General features: G+C 32.9%; 2 protein-coding genes across 2 annotated transcripts; both read right to left on the minus strand.

Moving 5' to 3' along the window:
• Positions 1–4,983: 4,983 nt before the first annotated feature.
• LOC135125738 (uncharacterized) lies at positions 4,984–15,437 on the minus strand. The gene is made up of 8 exons (XM_064051395.1): positions 15,111–15,437; positions 9,672–9,771; positions 9,548–9,621; positions 9,301–9,493; positions 7,925–8,242; positions 6,375–7,863; positions 5,580–6,319; positions 4,984–5,343 (listed from the first exon to the last, which is right to left on the minus strand). The coding sequence occupies exons 1-8, from the start codon at positions 15,186–15,188 to the stop codon at positions 5,048–5,050; spliced, it is 3,288 nt and encodes a 1,095-aa protein (XP_063907465.1). The 5' UTR covers positions 15,189–15,437; the 3' UTR covers positions 4,984–5,047.
• A 7,439-nt stretch (positions 15,438–22,876) lies between these two features.
• Positions 22,877–25,372, minus strand: LOC135125953 (zinc finger MYM-type protein 1-like). Its single transcript, XM_064051741.1, has one exon. The coding sequence runs from the start codon at positions 25,370–25,372 to the stop codon at positions 22,877–22,879; it is 2,496 nt and encodes an 831-aa protein (XP_063907811.1).
• Between the last annotated feature and the right edge of the window lie 214 nt (positions 25,373–25,586).

Genomic DNA, 25,586 nt, shown 5'->3' on the forward strand with positions numbered 1-25,586 from the left:
GTTTATGTGGTAACCTGTTCTCTATTAACTAACCTTGGTACCTACTGATGTTTTAGCGGTATTTGTGATTTATTGTTTTTGTGTAGTGTGTAGTACATATTAAGTGTTAGTTTAATATTATCTACAATGTATAAAACTGCAATAAAAACAAAGTTTGTTGTCTTCTTCGTTATCGATTTCGACATGCTAATCCTTTCTTTTATTAATTTATTATCATCTGCAAACTTAAAAAAAACTAGCTACATGTGGGAGTAATTCCTGGAAGTTTTTTCATTTATCCTATCTTATCTGTACAGGTTTAGACAACAACGTAGAATGTTTAACTTTTTATGTTATTTCTATTTCTCCATAAGCATTAGTGAATATACTGTTCAGCACTTAACTCATTTTTAATAAAAATGTCACTTGTACTACTTCTTCTCTGAGCTCCTCAATTGTGATGTTTAAGTATTTCTTTTTATTGAAGCTTTGACTAACAGACTGCAGTAAATGCATACACTGTCTAGTGAATGTATACATTTACTAGTAAAAGTATCCATTTCCATGCGCAGTGAATACTTTGGCTAAAACCGTACGTCAATGTATACATTGACTAGTCAGTGTATACATTCGCTGAAATGTACGCTTTGACTGTAACATATGTATATACATTAAATTAACTTCATTAACACAAAAAATGATCATTAATTATTTCAGTTTTTGCTTTATTATAAACTGTAAATAAACGAATGACCAGTATCTAACGGTTTTCTATACTAATATGTGTATATTGTCCAAAATCAAAAATTGCAAAGAAAACTGCTGCTATACTAGTTCTCCAATATTACGCGCTAATTACCAATTATAACTTGTTTTACCAGGGCGCCAGGTGAAAATGTCGCAATAAACATTCGTATGGAGTTCATAATACTGAGAGAGCAGATACTAGTTACGTATTATACAAGTGACAATAAATAAACGAATGACCAGTATCTAACGGTTTTATATAGTAATATCTCTATATTGTTCAAAATCAAAAATTGCAAAGAAAACTGCTGTTATTTTAGTTCTCTAATATTACGCGCTAATTACCAATTATAACTTGTTTTAGCAGGGCGCCAGGTGAGAATGTCGCAGTAAACATTCGTATGGAGTTCATAATACTGAGAGAGCAGATACTAGTTACGTATTATACAAGTGACAAAAATAGGCCCTTGACGAAATCCCAGATGATTCAATTTCAAAATTAAGATATTATGATTAACTCTATCAAATGTTTTAGCGAAATATGTACAGACTGAGTCAACATGAACGCATATAACGTGTCAGTAGATTCGATAGAGATGAATTGTCGTTCATCGGTATCACATAACTAGTTTTCCACCATTTCAGAAACTTAGAGTCATTAAGGACTGAATGAGAATAACAATGGGACTGATATAGTATACATACATTTTTTCAGAAGTACTTCTAGCTAGGGACTCCATCCAAACCAAAAAAGCAAAGGTCTCATTGTCTCATAACTCATCAGTTCCAAAGTTGAAGGGGCCCCCTGCCCGGATGACGACTTTACAGCGGCATTGTACAAATATGACTCGCTAATAACCAATTATAATTTGTTTTAGAGAAGCGCTAGGTGATTATATCACAGTAAATATTAGCAAAACTCATACCTACCTACCTATATTTACAGATTTGCCATAAATTTCACAATGTTTGAATAAAATCTTTCTTTTTCAAATTACTTAATTCAATTTATTCAAAGCATTATTTTATTAAAAAAAAAAAAATTGGCCTACCGTATTAAATAGAACTTCCCTCGCTATCCAACAAATCCAACTTCTTCGAACAATTATCGAATTTGATTTTGTTAATGTAATTTTATTTTTTATGATAACGTCTATAATTTAAAAAAATTAAGATAGAGTTATGTATATGGACTGTTGGGTACAGATAAAAAACCTGTTATGCGTAAGTTTCAAGTAAGTTTTTCCATAATAACATTTTTATAATACATAATATCGTCAATATTTTAACAAAGCACGTACATCAATTTGCGTAGGTGCAGTGTGTTTCTAATAATAGCAGCACTATTTTCTCAAACTTTTGAGAAAATGGGGTGAACGTTGTTGGTTCGCTCAATAAAATAAATTATTTTGTTTTTTTCATGATAGAAATAATATTATAGTGTTAATCGCTTATAAAATACGGTGTTCAAAATTTATAAAATACTGCGTCCGTAGTTTATAAACTACGCTCGTAGTGTAAAATACGTGAAATGCAATTCAATTATACAAGACGACCCTTATTTTGAGCCTGGGCGGTGAAAGTGAGTGGAAAGCAAAAAACACAGCTAACTTGACGTCAATTTTTTTGATGGTCCGTTAAATTCTTGATGATAATCAAGGAGAATTCCCCTAACCTCAAACGTCAAAAGACTGACAAATTGAGGTTAAGTGGGGAAAATGAATGTGTGGAGTTAATAATTGGTATCTAACCAATAATTAAAATAAAGCAACTTCAGTTATAAATATTATTTTGATATGCTATGCACTCTGAAGTGAACGTTGAATGTCACTTTCGTTTCAGAAATAATTGCCGAAGAGATATTTGGAATACTGTGCTCTTTACCCACCAGAAACAATCTCAATTATTTAGGTACATCCTCTCACCAAAAATAGGAAATAAACTAATGTAATACAACCAGAATTAATTATGTATATTGTAGTAAGCCGTTTCGAACCAAATTTCCGCGCGCTAAACCTTTGGTAAGAAAAGGGGTAGAAATGAAAAGAAACGAAAACCACTAATAAGGAGATGTGCAGAAGGGTCGTGTTTGAGAGGGGTGAGTCGCGCCATATTGACTTCGTCTTTCTTTCGAGTAAGACGTCAAGTTGGTGCTCCCTGCGTTTTCCATGTGTCTGTGCGTTGTTTGTTTCCTGTTTTTAGCGGCGATTCCTTCTAACGGAGTTCCACCCCCCGGACGAACCAGGGAACGTAAGAATTCTCTGCTCCGTTTCGAACAGAGAGAGGCTTTATTTCGTTGGTGAGCACGTGTTTGGTTTGAAGATCCGAGAGGTATGTTTTCCACGTGATTCCTTGTGTGCTGATGGAAGAAGCGGCGTTGCTTCTCGATGGTTACGGAGTATGTGACACGCGGGGATCCCACGTATGTGAGCTTCGCGTGTGTGACACATACGCGAACGGAAGCTACAAAATGGCGACGCCTCCGGATGACGCCGTGGCCCTTAATTTTCGTACTAACCTTTTCAACATAATTTCAATCCGTTTAGTAGGGCTTTTCAGGGAATTACGTTAGCTAGGACAGTTTTATTTAGCAAATGTTTTGCGGAAAGTTTAGATGGCAATTTTCGAGTTATTATTTTGCGTTGCATAATTTCAGCACGTGTGAGTAAAGTAAATTCAAACGTAATCTGAATAAGTTAATCTTTAACAAAATAACGCTGAGAACGGCATCAGAAAAAATAATAATATCATTATCTGGGGGACGGGGGGTTTCTTTTGTGTTAGCTGCGTTACCTGTGCGTTTATTGTAAACTCTAATTCTGGAAAATTCCATGTAGTTTTCAAATATTCAATAAAAAAAAAAAATAGAAAGGAGAAAGTGGTAGGGTACAGAGTACGGGGTGTTGACCGGGAAATTTCAAGGGCGTCCTTTGTAAATTTTTGTATTAGTTATTGAGGATTCGTTATTGACCGAAAACATTGTCGATGAATTTGAAACCATGTTTTTTGTGTACTCCGTCCTGTACCGTACTAAGGTGGTGAAGGAAACACCGGAGCTAGTGAACGTTTATGATTGGCTATGTCTTATTTATTTTGCATGTTTTATGTGTTGTTTTGTTTATTTCGTATGTGTTTTTATTTATGTGTATTGTGTTTGGGGGGGGGGGGGTTTGTTTGTTTAATTCGGTAAACAACGTAACGTGGTAAAAATCATTTTAATGCAGTTATAACTTCTTTATTTAATATCATTATTTTAATAAAATCCATAGCTTCTTTGTTATTATCAGATAAATACTTTGATAAAAATCAGCGAAGTAAATGTAGCTTAATTTAATAAAATCATTGCTAAAATGTGAATAATATAATCTCTTTCAAACTTCTTGTTGTTTAAAATCATTGATACAAACATGAATAATTTCTTATTTCATTTTCTTGTTGTATAAGATTGTTGATCACACGTGCATAATTTAATCCCATTTAATTTTCTTTATTTAAAAAAAGGTGTTGATGACAAAATCAAATTTTGTTTATTGCTTGTCTGAAATCCAAATACTCATTTTGATAGCGCTAGTTAACTTGGGGGTCGTGTGGTGTGGACGCGGTGGCGTCGACGCCTCCGTGCGGGTGGTTACGGGTTTTGCTGGACTTCCGACCTTGGCTGACTAGGAGTTTACTCAGCTGGCTTATTGGCGGGGGCAGGAAGGTCAACCTAGAACATGCGGGTGCGTAAGACCACACCCGTGAAGTGGTGAGGCAGGGCCATGTGGGCCTTCACGAGAAGTGTGGCTGTCGCCTACACCCGCTGTGCGCCCCCATCTTGTTTGTAGAGGCCACACCACCGTAATATCTGGAACGTTGCCATCCATTTACTTTTCCGAGAATTCCGCGACCTTTAATTTTGTTTATTGTTGTACTTGTGAGGTTGCTGATATTTTGTTATGTTCTCAGGTTTCAATGAAAATAAAGTTTTTTTTTCTCTAAGGAATAAATTCTTTAGGTCCTTCTGGGGCCCAATGTCAAGGCCCCTTGAGTCCTTATTGAGTTTATTTCTCATAGTTTTTTTTTCCATATATAAGTTTTTTAAATCCGTCACTCTTCCCGCTCCGCAGTGCGTCAATTTGTATGAACGAACGCCTCCCGCCATTTTTCAAAACACAATGTAGGGTCTCACTTTTGCAGACGATCACAGCCAAGGCCAAATTTCAAATTTTGTTCAATATCATTTTAAGGCGGGAGGTTTGGGTTATCAAAGTATAGTTAGTTTTGTTATACTCTTTATTGTTTTAGGCCAATTATTGTACATTATTATTTTAGAAATATACTATATCAGTGGGGGTGTCTGCAAAGTTAATTTTACATTTCTTATGTATGCATACAAAATATTCCCAGGTCGGTGTCCTATTTGGTTAGGATATGTTTGGGCAAATTGTTGACAGAATGCCATTTTTGGAAAAACACCATCATTATATTGAAGGTACGTTCTAAAATGTTGATAAACGAATTCCTTCTCTTGAACAGTCCAACGTGCTTTACTAGTTCGTTTCCTCCTCCTAGGACTATTATTTAGAGTTACTAAAATTTCTTGTGTGGTTGGAAATCTGCTTTGAGGGCTTTTATCTAAAACACAAGAAAGACAAAATAATTTCGCTTTAACAGTGGTACGAAAACAAGAAGTATAAGTCTTAACACAAACAAATTTGGTAGAGTTGAGAAACAATGTTACCAGGGTGAAAGTGCAAACTTAAAAAAATTATCTACCAAAATCATGTACATACATATTTGCTGAATCTAATGTAGGGTATAACAAATGTAATTTAAAATATTGAAATAATAAGTAAGTAGGTTGATCTTACCTGGAGTAGAGCAATTCTTCTTTCGGCGTATTTTTGTTTGCCGATTTCCACTTGTTGTTGCTTTCTCTGTATTTAAAGACGTTACTTGTGTTTCTATGGATGTTTTCAACATATCAACCATGTCGGATACAGCTTCTTCAGTTTCTCCGGTTTCCAATAAAATTTCAGGATCATGTGATACATTAGACTCATCATCATCTAAATGTCGGCGTATTTCAGCTTCAGGTTGCACATTTTCATGGTGATGCTTAGCTAGATCAGTATCAATATGTTGGCCATTCAGGTCATCAAACAATTCTTCATCAACCTCATCACCTACATCGTTTATTTCACTCACTGCTGGTAACATAACTTCTAATTCATCTAAAGTTTTTCCTTTAAATTTGTTTAAGTCTCTGCCACTTTGTAACATAAAAAACTTGGCTAATTTCGTAATTTGTGTTACTTCTTCATTTTGCCTATAATGTCTTCGATGCACTTCAATGTTGTGGCCCATAAAATCAGACAGTTGCTGAACCTCATTATCATTGAGAATTAAAATCTGTGCCACTGTTGCGATTTGTTTCCTCAATGCAGTTGAACGTAATCTAATTGGATGTTTGGCACCACAATTAATAGAAAATTCATTGAGAGCTACTGAACAACTCAGATGCTGAGATTTTAATGGCGCTCCAAATAAGTATGGGTTCTCTTCTTTTACTCCTGCTTGCTTTCTGAGTGACAAAAATAAATCGATATATCTAAAAAATACAGTACACAATAGATGAGAGTGATTTAATTTTTTGTTAAACTTACTGTATTTGTTCATCATCCAACAGAACAGGAAGAGGTCTGCTTCTTTTAGCCATGATTAGCATCCGGGTAAAATGATTTGCAAGCAGTTGCTCTAAGTTATTTAATCCTGCACACTGTTTTTTCTCTAACTTAGATTTTTTTTGGTAGTCTGCTAAACGTATGTTACTTATTTCTCCAACACGTCGCCTATTAAAAATTAAAACATGAAGCATAACAGACTTTCCTAATTTGCACCAGTGGGCGTAGTTAAATCCAGATTGTTTTAATTTATTGCAACTGTAAGACGCTTGAGCCTTAATGTAATCTGTTAACGCCGCTACATCACATGGCAACGGTAATTGTTTATTTTTTTCTATTATATTTCTAACCGTATTTATTCTGGCAGTTTTTGAAACTTTCATTTTAAAGTCGTTGTTATGGACGGCGAGAAAGGCATCAGTTCGTTGAACTTGTGGATCCTGCATTGTTAATCCTTTTTTCAAAAGTTCACTTTTTAAAAATGTACCACAATTTTCTAATAAAATTCTGAAATGTGGAATAACCGTAGGAGTGGTAAGCTCATAAGTTTTTATCTTTAAACCGCTCAGTAAGTAGACAGTCTCAATTATCGTATCGTATTTAGTGGGATCCAGGCAATCAGAAAATTCGCTGATTTCACTATCTAGAAGGCGTGCTTGTATCAAAAGTTTTGCACCTCTTCGAAGTTGTTGACGAGTGTTTGCATTTTGTCTTTCTTCACTCATGTGCTGCAAAGCCTTGTTTTTGGCATAAAGTAATAAAGTGGAATCAGTTCTAACAACGTCTCCAACTTCGTCATTTTCCATGGACGCAAGTAATCTCTTCACAAGATTGTTTACGTTAAGTGTTGTTTCATCAGAATCTTCTTGTTGATTCTCAGTATTAAATCTTGCCAGTGGCAATACTCTTTGGCGATTAGCTGGACGTTCAGTACAAATTCTGTTGTGCCGAGAATAGTTATTTGGTGCAAAAAGTCCACCACAATTACAGCAATTTACAAATTTAGCGACTGGCACCATCTTTGAAGCACGAATAGAAATTCTGTTATGAGGATCAGATCTTGCGTTATGTACACTGTCAGACTTTCTCCTCAAAGCAGTCAAAGCCTCGTGGCGTGCCTTACTTTGTTTTTCAAGCAAAATAATTGTCTTAACTTCTTCTTCTTCAGCATGACATTTTACAAAGTGTCTTGCTATAGATGTTCGCATTTGATCACAGTACATACAAAAATGGTATTTACTCTTTTTATCAGTTGGTATTCTACAAGATTTTGGTCCTACTTCTTGATTTATATGTTGTTGAACCAGAAGAGGAGTCAGATTAGTTTTCATGTGAGGAAAAAAAGATTCCATTCCAAACAAAGTATCAGGACTGAGGAAACATTTATTGACATGGAACTCCGCCTTCCGCTCATCTTTATCTCGGACTATTGTTCCAACGTTAGAGTATGCACCTTCTGATTTAAAATAACCTGTAAAGCATATAATGTATTGTAGCAATCATTACCTATATAGGACTTTATGTATACTCACTGCACACATGATCGTTGCTATTAGTTTTATTTTCGTAAAGAAAACCAGTAAGCGTTTCTTTGACGCAATTAAGGTGGCAGGAATATTGTCCTCGATGTAACGTATGGTTAATAATAACTTCAACATTTTGGCCCTTAAATGTTACTATTGCTAACTGTGAAGGCATATTACTACGGGTAGGTGTATTTTCTTCTAGGGGGCAGTTTGGTATCATCATCGAGCATGTAGGGGAAGGTGTGATTCTAGTCATTCTGGAAAGTATGCCAGCGTCGGTAGACTCGCTTTCTTCAGAAGACGGTGTTCTTAGAAGGGATAAACCTATTAACAAATATAGCAAGTTTTTTTGAAGCTTCTTTATCTACATTTCAGAGTATCTCAGATAAAATTGTAATGTAAGGATTTATTAAAATATGTTAAAAATATACAGGGTGAGTCACTAAGTCCGCGTTCCTCGATGTTTCATTAAATATTAGCAATTGAGAAGAAAGATCAGGACCAAATTTGTACGATTCTTTGAGGACTATACTCTCAAATTATTTTTAACTGTAATGTATTTTTTAGCAATGGAAGGGTTCCCAAAAAAATCAGAGTAAAGTTTTTTTCAAAATCTGTGTTGCAATACTTTGTGTAGCACCTAAAGAAAGGTACGCGCTTTGTTATGGTATAAATGGCATTCAATTTTCGTATTCATAGCGTTTATCAAAATGTTTTAATTGTTAGAACTCTCAAATATCGATATTTCAGTTTTCTCAAATAAAATACCTACCCCTTTTTTCATACCTGCGTCTTATTTTTTTTCTTTATAATTGAAGATGATAGTTACTGCGTTTTTTACTTTTTTGATATAGACATTAACATATTAAAAAAATGAGGACAAAAATTGAATAAGATACGATCATAAAATACAGGCTGTTCGTCTGATGAACTGAAATATTGACATGTTAAAATTATAAAGTTTAATTTTTTTAAACACTGTGTATATTTGTGAGTGTATAGCCTAAGAATCAAAATATGTAAAAATATATAGGATGTTTTATTAAAAAAAAAACTAACGTGTGAGTTACGCTTTAAAAACAGAACCCTTAGTATAGTTAAAAATAACATAACTGTACAACTTTGGTCGTTAACTTTGTTCTATTTGTAATAGTAAATGAGATATTGAAAACCCCGAGTTTAATGTTTCATCCTGTAATAAAAAAAACGTTGGCTAGCAACATATGCGTCATTTTTACATTGTGCTAAATTAAGTTTCCTCCTTCAAGCCAAAAACAATGGTGTATACAAAATTTCAATATCTTTATCTGTTTTGAAGATATAAGATCACAGAATTTTATCTGGGACACCTGGATAATACATATATATATATACTATTTTACCTGATGTAGGAAAAAGCTGACGTCTAACATTACTGCGAATATCATCAACTTGAAATGTTGGTGATGAAATGTGACTGGATCCCCTACTTGAAGAGGAAGTGGTTGGTTGATAACTATCACCAGAGTCTTCATACGGCTCCTCATCGGTGTCAGAAATCTCATACTTACTAGTCTTCGAAAGTTTTATTTTGTTCTAAAACGATAGCCAGATTATTTACATTTGTTCTTTGTAAACTGTATTTCATACCAGTTGAATACTATTAGCAATTTTTATAAACGACGATTGTAATTGATCTTTCATCCTAGACAATGTTTTGGGATCTAAAAAAAACACAAATTGTTATTGTACTTTCTATGTAACATCAACTCACCTCCTGAAAACAGTAGTGAAGATTTGGGACTTAATTTTCGTTTTCCTACGTAGATATTTCCTTTGGACGACTTATAGAGCTTACTGCATGAAACAGATTCCTAAAATATACAAACATACATATTATTACACTTCACATTAGTGGAGAACTAAAAACAGTTTTAGAATATTAATCCGACATTTATCGACGTTCAGTTTTAAAGAATTTCAAAAAATGATTATTAAAATACAGCGCGATCAATATAATACTGTTTAGATTGGCAATTCTGGGAAATTTTGATCCAAATGACCGGTGCTATGTCATTTTTAAGCCCTCAAGGGACTTTGGATATGAGACTTATATTAATATGTAATCAGTAGTAATTTTTAATTTAAAATAAATGTCACTGTCACCCTTGTCAATTTTGACAACAGTGACAACAGGAAATAACGTCGGCAGACAGATGTAATTGTTAATCACGTTGTTTAACCATTTGGTGAAACGAACATTAACAAAATTTTTCTATTCATCTCCATTTCCATAAAAAATATTGTTATCGAATCCATTGGAAAACTAGCTACATTTATATTTTCTCAATGAGTCATGACCCCTAAAGTACAAAATATAGGTTTTCTGTTTTCGTCTGTCTGTGTCAATTTTTGTTAGGCAGATAATCTCTGAAACTATATAAATATCATGTAGGTGATAAAATGCTACCCAAACTTTGTCTAATCATATCCATCAACAATGTGATCACATCACCTCAAAATTGTACATACTAAATGGGTTTTAAATTGTATAAAATAACGTAGTCCCACACGTGTGGTTTATGAGTCCGTGTTGAGTTTTTACCCTAGATATATGGATTTTTGGGGGGAAAAAAATTAACGTTTGTAACATTTTGCAATTTAATTTTGAATCTGCAAAACCGAATGTTTTAAAATGTTCCAGACGTTTTAAAGTTACTGGAAACATGGTAAAGTTTTAATCGAAATAAATAAATCCTATCGAAAATGTGCAAAATATGATACGCCTTTGATTGTGATTTACCACTGCATCAATTTTTTGGAATGACATATTCATAAAATAAATTTATGTAATGTTAAACTAAATATAGAGAAGCGTGCTACGCGTATGTTTCAAATAAGTTTTTCCCTCACATAATTTTGTGATGACGCCATCAACATTTTTGCGAAGGTTTATACATAGATGAATATAGATGCGACATAGAGGCTGCAAAACCACCCTTATTTACATTGAAGTCCCCAACCCCCAAAAGCAAGCGCCAAATTTAAATACTCGATACCAGTATAAACCTTGTTTCACTATAATTGTAATTCGTGTGATCTGAATGAAAGTGAAGGAAACAGTAAGCAGCTTGTAATATTCTGATAAATCTAGTGTCAATTTGTAAAATAAAACGTGTCGTTAAAAATAATATGACATTTATTCTAGTTAATTTTACTCCTAGTTACAAACACTGCTACCAACATAAATTGAGGAGTCCCCAGTGCCTCAACCGTCATTTCATTTAAACTATGCCACTTCTCTATGTTGTCCGGTTTATATATGAGTTTGGATAAGTGCAGTGTAACACTAATAATAACAGCATTGTATTCCCAAATTTTTGGAAAAATGGAATGAGCCTTCCCTGATTTAACCAATAAATAAACAATAATTTGTTTGAGTCATCTGTATAAGCAATTCCAAAAAATATGAATGTAATGTTAAGTCACAAGTACAGACCCACCATATTCTTCACATTTTAGATAGCATTTACTCGGCAAAAATTTGAGGTAACGTCATCAAATTTTGGAGGAGATAAATAAATATATTTTGTTTAATAATTTACCATGCTCGAGATAACTTTTAAAACGTCTACAAGATTTCGAAGCATTCGGTTTTGCAGATTCAAAATTAAATTGTAAAACATTGTTATAAAATTTTGCTCTTTTTCCAAAAATCTAGATATCTCGTGGATTCACAAACTACACTTGTAGGCGTATGTTATTTTATTCTATTTAAAATCTATTTAGTAGGTACAATTTTGAAGTGACGTCATCACATTACCGGTAAGGATGATTAGACTAATCATCAGAGAGCGGAAAATATGCAGCAAAATTTTGGGAAATATGATCATATGATATGCATCAAATGTATGCAAATATGCAGTAACTTTCTTAATATATGCAGAGATATGCAGTTGCATATGCTCCAAAAATTAAAAAAAACGTAATAACCGAACTAAATTTATTTACAAATTGCAAAAACACTCACATTTTTTAAGATAATATTCTTATACTAAAAAATAAATACAGGTAAACAGAACGAATTAAAAAATGGTAGTAATCGACTATTTAATTACTATTTTGGTAACAATTTATTTTTATATATTTTTAGAAATATTCTAAAACGTTTTTCCGGTGATTCTAAAGTATGTATTTGTAAATAGAAAAACTGCGTACTGCGTCCACAGATGTAAGAATGCTTACCGGATTAGAGCAGGCGCGACAAAACATAGTTCCTTCTTGAAGAACAAGTTCAGGAAAAGGTTTAATCCATAAATTAATTTGAGTTACTTATCTATATGTTGACACACCTCTATCGCTTTAAATGCTTAAATGCAAACGCCCGATGAAAAATAATAGGATAACGTCCCTTCGACCACCATAAAACATACCATTAATACACTTAAGTAACGAACAAAAATATTGGGAATAAACGGTATTTCCAAAAGTAATTAGGACCCGATTTGACCTGGAAGCATGGCTTAACACCCAGTGGTTCCTCCAAACTACCATAAAACCCAAACCTTTCTCAGTTATTTGAAGCTCAGGACAATATTTGCAATATGATTCATGAAATTTCGTCTTTCTAGATAAATGCCGATAGAATGACAATCATTTTGCAAAATATGCACCCGTTACGTGAAATATGCAGCAGAAGGCAAATATATGCAAATATGCAATTTTTGTTGATAGCTGTATTCATTTTTAATTAGCATGATTTGCTCACATATTAAATATCAAGACTTATATGCAAAAAATTACGGATATGGAAATTTCATAAAATCCGCTCTCTAATGATTACACAAAGTTCGGTTAGCGTTTTACGATCTTTGTGATACTCATAATACATATATAAATTTGTCAACAATCGGTCCGATAGTTTCGAAGATTATTATCTGTACCAAATTCGACACAGATGGCGGACAAGCAGAGTGACAGACAAAAACAGGAGACCTATGATTTTGTACTCTAGGGGTCTCTCTCACAGAAACGCCCGACGGCCCCGATTACAATACTTCCTAAGATTATGCTTGGGAAGCAAAAACTACATTTAGAAATATCAACATTAAACCTTTGTACTAGTAAAAATTTAAATTGGTTTATTGAAATTTCCTGTACAGACAGCTTGTATCTCAATCATTCTGAAAACCGGTTTGTCAATTTAAAAAATTGTCGTTGTTGATAATCTGACATTACTACCATTAATTTTTAAAATTAGTTCAACACTTCACGGTTGACAATTCGAGATCTTAACTGTACCGACCTTTTTTTTTTCGAACTCATACATATAATATTCATCATTACTTAAATGGTATGTTTATACAGGGTAAGTTACTGCGCGTACGATCCTCGATATCTCATAAATTATAAGATTAAAATTTACTGACCAAAGTTACATAAATTGTGGAAAAATAAAACAGAGGTTCGTACTTTGTTGTGGAATACATTAATTTGAGTTTTAATATACCGAGTGTTTATTAAAAAAAGTGGTTGAAAGTTGTTTTGACAGAACTTCCCTGGCACCTAGCGTAAAGTACAAGGAAACATATCCAGTATTTTCGAGTTGAGATTTTTCTTCTTAAACAATTTTGTGATGGCGTTATCAAGATTTTTGCAAGGACACGTATATCAACTTGGATTGGTGCAGTGCAATACTAAACTATTCCCAAAAATTACTGGGAATATGGAGTGAACCGTTCCTGATTTAATCAATAAAATAAACTGACACACTCATTAATTTTTTTGAGCCACTTGTTTTATGCACATCTAAAACTAAAAAATATGAATGCAATGATTAAATGTAGACTGATCATATTTGTACATTTTAGATAGGATCTATATGGCAAAATTTTGCGATAACGTCAACAATTTTTTGGGGTTGATAAACATATACATTTTGATTAAAAAGTTACCATGCTTACAATAACTTCAAAATGTCTCCAAGATTCCAAAACATTCGGTTTTGCCGTTCCCGATTAAATCAATAAAATAAATCCACGCATTTATACATTTTTTGGGCCATCCTGTATAAGAAATTAAAAAAATATGGATTGAATAATAAATCACAAGTGAAAACTCATCACATTCTGCACATTTTAGTTAGAATTTATTCGGCAAAATTTTGAACTAACGTCATCAATTTTTTTGAGGAGATAAGTAAATATATTTTAATTAGAAATTTATTAATTTATATGTAATAAACGTTTTTCCTCTTCCACGTTTTTATTTTTTGTTCAAGGATACCTTCGCGTTTTTATTTTTTGTTCAAGGTTACCTTCCAACAATTACAAAATAAAAAGTTTTCCAAGCATATTAACAAGATACATATTAACATTTTTTTTTACTTCGTTTTTATTTTTTTTCTTTTTTGTTGAATATTTTCTATAACTGGGGTAAATATTTTCTGCAATTTTTTATTCTTTTCAGAGACACACCAACATATAGAAAGAAAAAGAACATAAAGTAGAGTAAGATGCAGTAATAAATATATGAAATATCGATATTTTAAAATTGTAATATTTTAAATTTATTTTGATAGCACTCTGTGTAGTAAAATTTAATTTAATTGACATCACGACAAAGCACGTACCTCTCCATAAAATATTGTAACAGATTTTAGAAATAATCCGAATACGATTTCTTTTATGAACCACTTTGCATTGCTAAAAATTGTAATAAAACAGAAATAACATGGTAACACCACATCAAAATTGTAAAAATAAACCATGGCCATATAACCTACGACTAAAAGGTAAGTTGTATGTTACTTGTCGTATGTAGAACACTCTGTATAGTTGAAGATAATTTTATTTTATTATACTCAAAGAACCTTAGTTATAACTTTGGTCTTTAACTTTTTCTTCAGTCTCTAATTGTTAAGGAAATATCGACGACCGCGTATTTTGCGACTCAGCCTGTATATCAGTTAAAACATTTAAAGTATTAACATCCATTAGTACAGATTAACAGTTTTTTTTAGTTGTTCTGTTATCAATTAATTTTGGTCGTTTGCGGCTGATAACAAAAATTGAAACAATCAAATACCTGATTATTGTACCACATTTTTTAATAGAACAATGAATAAAATAGGTTTGGTAGGTCTTGTCTGTCTGACGAAAAAAATCATATTATATTAAAACTATGCGGTACAATCGCCTCATTTTCTACTTACCGTACTCATTGGCGTTTTCATAATTATATGCAATAACTTGACGACACTACACCTGAACACGTCTAATAATGAGTGCATCCTTGCAATTGCAGACTACAGTGACGCGAGCGCCTTCTCCCGCCACAATCTACCCTGACTTGCGAAACGAAGTCTAGTTTGAACCGGTGCAACTCCAGAGGAAGTTGGCATGTTTTGCAGACAAAAAAAGCAATAGTTACATCTTCGTAAATCAAACTCAATCTAAGCAGTGGCGTAGAAGAAAATCTACGAATGTGCTTAAAATATTATTATTCTAATTTAGTTTTAATATTCATAAACCTACCCTGCGTCTCAAAAATTATGTACCCTTTTGTTTAATTTTTAATAACTGAGAACAGGTAAATTAAATTTATCACGAGTCACGAGTAAAATGTCTACGAAACGCTTTTTTTTGAGTAGAAAAAATATGTACAGAGTATGCTATGATATGATAAGCGAGATGAAATTAAAAAATTTAAATGAAATGAGTAAATTGTATGTGGATGAGTAATAGCAATGCATTCTCAATTCTCAAAATACTACACTAATTAAGATTCTTTGCAGTTGGAGAACGCGTTTTAGCCGTACAGTGACAATACAACGTCAATAGTAATCGAGTCCATTGGCCGACTTGCCACTTTCATGTTTTCTCAACGTTTCATGACCACTAGAGTACGAAAAAGTGGACTCCTGTTACCGTTTGTCTGTTTGTTTGTTCCTGTCAGTTTATATTAAACAGATTATAGAGCAAATTCTGCATCGAACATGTTAAAATTTAAAGAATGTTAAAAAATAAATAGCCAATCAGATTTATGAATTTAACTCTTTACTATGAAAATTAGCAATTTAATACCCTTTAAATTTAACAGGTTTGATTCAGAATTGCCCCTAATTTTTGAAAATAGTGGCCCGATTGTTGTAAAATTTTCTGTATGTGTTATGAATATCAGGTAGATGCTAAAATACTAATTAAAATTTGGCTAATGATCCCTGCCATCAATGACGACAATAATATAAAATAAGATACTCTTGCACTTTTGATGTATTAACCCGCGTTGAGTTTTCACCCTAGATATCCAGAATTTTGCACGTCATCTCATTGTTGGTGTGGACAAGACAAAGTTGGCTTAGCGTTTTAACCATCTGCATGTTATTCATAATACAAGTATAGAACTTGATGTATAGAGAGCGGAAAATATGCAGCAAAATTTTGAGAAATATGATTATATGATATGCACCAAATTTATGCAAATATGCAGTAACTTTCTTAATATATGCAGAGATATGCAGTTGCATATGCTCCAAAAATTAAAAAAAGGTTAATAAGCGAACTAAATTTATTTATAAAATTCAAAAACAGGTGTCCCGAGCTTACGTTTTATTACAAAAAATACATAAATCAAATGTGACATGTAATTAAACACTTTGCAATGGCAAAGTGTTTAATTACATGTCACTAACACATAAATCACGTTTTTAACGATAATATTGTTATACTAAAAAATGAATAGAAACAGATCAAATTAAAAAATAATAGTAATCCACTATTTAATTACTATTTTGGTAACAATTTATTTTTAGATATTTTTCGAAATATTCTAACAAAAAGTTTTTCCGGTGATTCTAAAGTAATTGTATTTGCAAATAGAAAAACTGCGTGCTACGTCCACAGATTTAAAAATACTTACCGGTTTAGAGCAGGCACGACAAATCACAGTTCGTTCTTGAAGAATAAGTTCAGGAAAAGGTTTAATCCATAAATTAATTTGAGTTATCTTCGACATATTGATATGCCTGTATCCCTTTAAATGCTTTTAATACAAACTCACGATGAAAAATAATAGTACAACGTCCCTTCAATCACCACTAAACGTACCATCAATACACTTAACTAACGAACAAAAATATTGGGAATGAACCGTATTTCCAAAAGTAATTAGGGCGCGAATTTACCTGGAAGCATGGCTTAACACCCAGTGGTGTCTCCAAACTACCATAAAGCCCAAACCTTTTCTAGTTATTTGAAGTTCAGGACAATATTTGCATTATGATTCATAAAATTTCGTCTTTCTAGATAAATGCCGATAGAATGACAATAATTTTTTTTTTTAATTAACACAAAAATTGATAAAAATGCAAAATATGCACCCGTTCTGTGAAATATACAGCAGAAGGCAAATATATGCAAATATGCAATTTTTTTATAGCTGTATTCATTCTTAATTAGCATGATTCGTTCACATGTTAAATATCAAGACTTATATGCAAAAAATAACGGATATGCAAATTTCATACAATCCGCTCTCTGTATGATGACAATTGGTCCGGTAGTTTCGGAGATTATTTCTTTGACAAAAATCGACATGGACGGTGGACAGACAGACGGAAGACCTATATTTTCCTACTCTTGGGGTCATAAAAGACCGAGGAAATATGAAAGTAGCCAGGTGCTCGATGGGCTCGATTACAATACTTCCTTAGCTTACACAAGGGAAGTAAAAGTTTTATTTTTTGGTCAAATCATGAACGGTACACTGTTATCTCATTATAGATTTTTTGATTTTTTACATACATTTCTAGTATTCTCAGTAATTGTTAATAATCATGAAAATATTTACCTATTTAGGTTTTTACAGGTTTTTCTTAATTTATGTTATCCAGTAAATTTGCATTAGACCGCTATTATAATTCTTATTGATTCTTGAACCATAAAGCATAGATTAGCTGTATTAGTTTTAACCTAGGGCCTTTCGTTCCAAATTTGTGAGTGTTCAAATATATATTAACATCATATACACCATTTTGGAATACTGTCAACTGTTTCCTATAGCGTTCAATATTTTTTATTTTTTAGAGAAATAAGAATGTATTCATAACTTAGGTAAAACTTGTCTTCAATATGTTCTGAAGAAGTCAAATAATTCCACTTAAAGACGTACCACTTCAACCATATTTCTTTTCTTTAGCTTATTATGGGTTACCAGGTATCTATATGCAACATGGTGGGTGTTCAGTTGAAAAAATCAAAAAGTGGCGTTTTGTTTTTTGAAAGAGGTCGTGACAGAACTCAGGTTCTTTATTGTGCATACTCTTATTATCTATTGACTTAATTGTTGAACAGCGTTAATTTAAATATACGAAAAAGTGAGGTTAAGCTGTACGATTTCGCTTTGCCAGCTGTCATTGACTAATTTTAAGGTTTATTGTAGACATTCTTTAAAATGTACACCAAAAATTAACGGCATTTCGATGAAACCTTCAATTAAACGTCCGAAAGACGTGATTTGAAATTATGCTATTTGTGTAACCGCTATACTATCACGCGTTCAAATGCTCAAATTTTAATATCTGATGTTAACATTGAGGTTATATTACGCCCGAAATTATGAAATACCCGTTTGAATATAATTGGATTAAAAATTATCTTTATCAAAAAATAAATTTAATTTATCTAAATATGTATAAGGGTCATTTGCATTTGGCGATCCGGAAAAGTTAATTTCAAATTTGATGTTTTTTTTAGTGCGTATGAGTTTATTATGAGAAGGTGAGCCTAAAACACAGTTTGTATTAATGTTTAAATGTTTATCATTATCCAAGAGACGTGGCCCATTTACAGGATACTTAATATGTACCGGAGTGAATATAATTCTAAATACAAATATTATTTGACATTACAGTCGTATTTACAGATAATTTCACATATAAATAAATAAACAAATATACATAAATTAAAGAACAAGAAATCTAAATAAAAAAAATAATGGTTGAGCTCGAATGTCACAGAAAGGGCAAACAAAAATTATTACCAAAAAATTCATCCACGGTTTGACAGAATGCCCATGAGTGTGAGGCCGCTTCCCCATCTACGCGTTTTTGCGAATCTGCGTACGCGTATCGTTGGCATTCGCAAGCTTGCATTTAAACATAGCTTCCCCATTGCGTGCGTATAAACGTAAAACGCGTAAAGGCGTAGCATAAAATATAAGTTAATATAACCTCAAAATATAACCAAGTTGTCATCAGATCTGTCATTACTTTCATATGTAATTCGAAATGGGGAAATATAATAAGAAAGTAGCAGTAGAGCTGTGTCAAGAACTCATCACGAAATTATGTTTTATATACTGAAAAAGGAAAAATAAAGTAAGGAAGATAGCATTACGAAAAAAAATTATTAAAGTGTACGCCTTGTATCTGGAAGCAAAGAAAGCGAATGAAAGACAGTTTTGGGTGCGACCTATTTTTACTGTAACAAACCGATTATTGCAAGGGGCCAGTGCAAATTTGTCACACACAATGAGAGATTCTGATCCGGAAAAATATTTGAGGTCATGTTTGCAAACCATTCGAATTTGACCGCCGTAGCACCTCTTTTCTACGCGTAAAAGTTAAAGTAAAATCAACTCGAAGCGAAGTGACCTTGGATACGCGCGTACAAAATTTTCTTGGATTTCATTGGTCGAATGGAGATACGCGACACTCGCACTTCGCAAATACGCGTTCATGGGGAACTTACCTGATTATCATAACGTATTTGTAAACATGTTAACAAAAGTAATTTTAATAACTAGAATGAAAATAAACATTTTACTCTTTTTGCATTTTAGAGGGCTGTTGTCCTATATCATGAATTCAAGCGATGTTTCTGTATAGTGCTCGCATGATATATTGAAAGAGTAATGCAAACTTTTCACTTCTCGAAGAAAAATCCTATTAGAACTTGTCGATTTTAACTTGTGGGTATGAATGGTGCCGGAAATTATTATTAAATTCAAATCATAAACAGAGTTACATAGTGGCTTTGAAAATGCTACAATTCTGACACCCTCCATGGTCCTGACATTTATTTTTTAAATTGTGCGACTATAATGTAGCACACTGCTTTCAATATACATCATCTAACGGCTAAAACAATTCCATAGAAAAATATTCATTATTACGGTTGTTATGGTGGCCATGGTTCTGACACACTATGTGGGACGGACGTGTATTTATCAGACTTGTTGTTTTACAGATACTCGTATCTTCAATTTGAAGTCATAGACATACCCACCATATTATAATAAATTTCATATTTTCTACAATCATGGCACAGAGTTTCAAATGTTCATTTGCAAAATCTCACTAAGCAGCAATGAAATTCCACTATCATTGCAATTCTTGAGCAAAATATATCACAAAATTCACACGACTTAAAATAGTGATAATGAAGCTTAACAAAATTGTGTGTCAATCTTTCTTTTATATAACAAAGAATATTGTGAATCCCAAATCAAAAAAAAATCTGTGCAATCTGAGACAGAAAACATTAATTCAGTTAAACTAATTTCAATATCACATGCCATGTCAAATAACAAATTGAGTTTTTAGAATTAATATCTCAGTGATTATTAAATTTTGACATGAAATTAAGTATGGATTTTGAAGAATACATGTTATTTATAAATTCAAGCATGCAATGTAATCATTCATTTAAAAAATTCGGTAAGGAAGGACAAATCACATTTTTTTCTACGAACTGAGAATGGCCCATAAGTAGTATACTTATATTTGTAATCAAAGTGGAGTTATAACACTGGAAAATTTAAGATTGTATATACTTTTTTAAACTTTTTTATTTAAACTTTTTCTAGGTCTTGTTTTTTTCTGCACTTTAAGAGTAACGCCTCATAAAAAAATTACGTCAGGTTGCCTGTGTTTCGAATTCCAAGCGGGTTTGCTCAGGAGATATAAGCGAGCGGACGGTAAAACATGTCCAACTAGACGTTGAAATGGTCCGTAATATTTTTTTTAATTAAAATTTAGAAATGGTCGTTAAATTTTTTGTCGTTGTTTAATACATGATTTTACCGTATTTCCCCACTCATTCTAAGCAAAATTTTATATTGATAATGAATCAATTAACGAAAAGAAATTATGTGATACATTGTCTTAAATGTTTAAATGACTTGTAATTTTTCAGTAAAAATGTAACGGATTACGTACCTCAACTGGGCATTGTTTTAGTTAAATTCTGTAACTACTTTAATTTTACATTCAAAAAACATATCATGCCATAAAAAAATAACATGAGGCAACCTTAGATCATATAATAAATAGATACCAATACTCAAACTGAAAGCTGTGACTAGACATGAAGCTATCTGTTGTCGTTTTCTACGTCAAGCGGAGTAGTATGCTATCCTTGTGTCATCACCACATCTTCATCTTTGTTATATGTATTTCATCTGTATATGTCTATTTCACTTCCATCCTTTTACGGCACCAGCGCAACAAATCGCTTTTGACAGATTTCTTCTAACCTCTCTTTCGTGTTCTTGTACGAAAAACAATTTTAGAATTTAGACCAAAGATCCTATTTTAAGTGATGTAATCATAAAGGATCACAATTGCTGCCCAATAATTTACTATTCCTTTCGTTATCTACTGTGAATTATTTATAAAATCAAGCTGTCAACATCTTTCGTACGAAGTTAGTTCAGACATACTTCCTCAAATTTAGGCGCGCAAAATTCAAATAGTGATCAGGCAAGGATAGCTTCGTTGTAATCCCTCCATGCACAAGAGAGATATGTGACAGGAGGATGTCGTCACAGGCTCTTCTAGGGAAAGAACACGGCGTGGTGGTATCTATTTATTATATGATCTAAGGAGGCAACAACACAAATAACTTGTCAAATGTTTTTGAGCTCACGTTAATTTAAAGGAAAAATACATTTGTTTAAATTATAAAATTAATGTTCATTCCTTTATCCGATAAATTGCAAATTATATGGAAGAATTGGGACCTAATGAACAACCATTTAAATGTCTTCAAAATGTTATCCATACATATTTACGTTTATTGAATTTTATAAAACTAAAAATAAATGATAGAAAATGAAACAATTACTGCACGCCACATCCGCAAACATACAGCAGCTAAACCATAGATTAATATAGATGCGACATACAGGCTGATTTTGCAAAACCACCCTTATTGACATTGCAGTCCTCAACCGCCAAAGGCAAGCGCCAAATTTAAATAGTCGATGCCAATAAAAACCTTGTTTCACTATAATTGTAATTCATGAGTTGAATGAAAATGAAGGAAACTAAGCAGCTTGTAATATTCTGGTAAATCTAGTGTCAATTTGTCGAAAGTAAAACGCGTCGTTAAAAATATGGTGACATTTGTTCTAGTTAATTTCATTCCTAGTTAAAACCAAACACTGCTGCCAGCATAAATTGCGGAGTCCTCAACCGACATTTAATTTAAACTATGACGCTTCTCTATGTTCTCTGGCTAAACTATGAATTTCTTCAAAACCATGAAGCGGCGACCTGTCAAGGTCGAAAGATTACATTATGTCAAATGCAGGCACGTAACCAGCCTTTTATTTTGGAGGGGCCCAGCCCGGGCACAAATTTCAAATAAGGGGGCCTTTAAAAAAAGTCTTCATTAGTATAAATCAACATTTTACTTGGATCACAACCAGTATATAAATTTAATGGGGTGCAAATAGTTGAAATTGACAGGTATTTACTTTTAATATTGAGAGGTAGAATAATCAAGATTTTCACGTTAATGCGTTAGTGACTTTACTGTACGGATATGTTTGCTTTTTGTATATAGGTATGTATATGTACTAGAAATACATATAGTATTCATTATGATATGCCAACAATTCAAAAAGTAGTTAAAAAAAACTTCGCTAGTAGTCAAGATAAAATTAATAAAATCTTACCAGGAATGAGATGGGTTGTTAATGTAGAATTATGCGACGGTTTTTATGAGCTGCATCAAATTCATCGACAATTTTTGAGGTGTCCAACGATTTAGCTGTTTCTCGTTCAATGTTGATAATTGCCAGGTGAACAAGTCTTTCATCCGACATTTTATTTCGCAAATAAGTTTTAAGACGCCGCAAACACGAAAAAGTCCTTTCACATGCTGCACTAGAAACTGGAATTGTTACACCAATGACACCTAATTTTAATATCTCGGGAAACACAAGATCGTACTTTTGTAGCATGTCTATAAAATCCATAATATTTTTAATATTCACTTTTGTTTTTATTTGATATTGTTTAATTGTATTTGGAATTATTTTAAGTTTCGCTTGTAAAATTTCGAGTTCACTGTGGTAATGTTGTGCCATGGGTAATAATTTGTCGTAGTTTAAAAATGAGGGATTCTCGGGATGTAAGGCGTCGCATGCGTTGACAATTGGTGAATTCTTTTCGAAACGATTCTGTAATTCATTTGTAATTAAGTCCAGAACGGGATAAAATATTTTGTGTAAATAGTCTTCTCTATTAAATATTTCACTGCGTTCCAAATTATTTAGTTCTTCAGTGACCAAGTATGACATATATTTCTTTGGCATTTTTCTTCTTCTTGCTGTTGCTTCTATTGGTATGTTGTTGTCAGCACATATTTTCTCTGTTTCAGAAAATATTTCCATAAAGGTTTCATTTTTGTCATCAGTTCTCATCTTCATTATTGTGTCGTAAATAGAAGTTATTAAAATGTTTGCTTCTGAAAGATTTGATGTGACTTTTTGTAGATAATCGCTGGCATTTTTGAAAATAGACAACAATTGACTATACATGCATAAATTAAATATGAAAGTATAGTCCAGCTGATGTAGAAGTCCAAGAGCTTCTGCTGACCGAGCACTTTTACTGACACTTAATTTATTTAACAAAATCAACAGTTCAGAAAACACCTTTTTTAAAGATAAGCAAGCGAAAACTTGAGCCGTCCACCTTGTGTAACATATTTTTTTGAGTTCAATCGGTTTTTTGTTTGGACGGAGTTCTTTCTGTATATTAATAAATTGTGCATGTATTGCAGAACCAGACACAAATACATACAAATTTTCTATCAAACCAAAAAACAAATTTGCCGTAGTCAAATTGCGACAGATATCAACTACTACCAGATTTAATCTATGACTGTAGCAGTGCACGTAGATGGCTTGTTCGACCTCATCAGTAAATAATTTTTGCACACCACCCACACGACCACTCATTACGTTGGCACCATCATAGGTTTGGGCAACACACCTCTTGATGTCTACAGAACACCATTGCAACAAATTTTTAATATAAGAAAATAAGGAATTTGCATTCAAGTCTTGGGCCGCGTGGAATCCAATAAATCTTTCGTAAACGGTACCATCCAAATAATATCGAAGTACAACCGACACCCGCTCGGTTTTGCTAATATCCTTTGTTTCGTCACATATTACGGCAAAACATGACGCTTTGTTAATTTCCGTAGAAATTTTTTCCAACGTCATTCGTGAAATAATAAATAAAATTTCGTTCTGGATTTTCGGGCTAGTATATTTTGAATTTTTGTGACCCTCTTCATTCAACTTCTTTTTTACGACATCATTATACTTTGCAAACAATGATAACAGTTCCAGAAAATTTCCTCGGTTACTACTCGCTGAATTTTCTTTGGATCCTCTTTGGGCAATACATTGCATTGCTGTATAAAGTATAACATCCACAACGATACTTACATACAGTCTGTTCTCTTTCACTAAATTCAAATGAGCTTCACTTAACTGTCCCGCAACTGATCCTTCTCCAGATGCTTTAATTTGTTTAAAAGAACTCCACTTGATCATGCAGCTTTTGTGGTCAGAACTTGAATTATGCAGTTTCAACCCACTTGTTTGGTCCATTGCTTTTTTCCAGTTTTTAAAACCTACACAGATAAATGCCACATTTGAATTTTGATCTGATGCATGAGGTGAGAAATGTCTGCACGCAAAACAATATACACTATCGGCACTGACACTATATTCTACCCACGGAAAGGTATTGTACCAGGCTTTATTAAACTGACGAAACTTATTTAAAAATTTTGTTTTTGGATAGAACTGTAAAACAGGTTGTTTTGGTTCATCCACTTTCGTCTGCGACAAATCTAAAGGCCCTGGCACATGTGATCTACTCGAGAGTTTTAATTCCGGATTTTGTCGAAATTTTATCCAGCTCTCAAATTTTGCTTCGCAATCTTCCGTTTCAGAATCAGCTTCTGAAAGTGATTCACTATCCGTTGACTGCAGATTTTCAAAACTCTCATCACTTTCTTCTAAAGTTTCGTCTATTTTACTAGGTCCTGGATCACTACTTGCAGTTTCACAAATAGTTTCTGCACTATCACTAGCAGTCTGTTCACCAGGTTTCAGTTTTTTAAATGCGGTGAAATAATCTGAAAGCGTTCGTTTTTTTTCTGACATTTTTAACAGACACAGTTGAACGACACGGGACAAAAGACTCCGGAAAACTAACACCACAAAATATCAAAAGCCTGCGTGTCAAACTGCATAGTGTGTAAAAGGCATATCTGCTGTATCGGCTAATTGCTTAAAAAAGTTATCGACAAAACCAAAACTGTTCACAGCAGTATCGCTTTACTCAGAGAGTTATATTATAAGATAAGAACATAAGATT

This window comes from Zophobas morio, unplaced genomic scaffold, assembly GCF_036711695.1.
Source record: "Zophobas morio isolate AGI-343-1 ecotype UQ-CSIRO unplaced genomic scaffold, CSIRO_AGI_Zmor_V1 ptg000009l, whole genome shotgun sequence".
NCBI classification, from domain to species: domain Eukaryota; kingdom Metazoa; phylum Arthropoda; class Insecta; order Coleoptera; family Tenebrionidae; genus Zophobas; species Zophobas morio.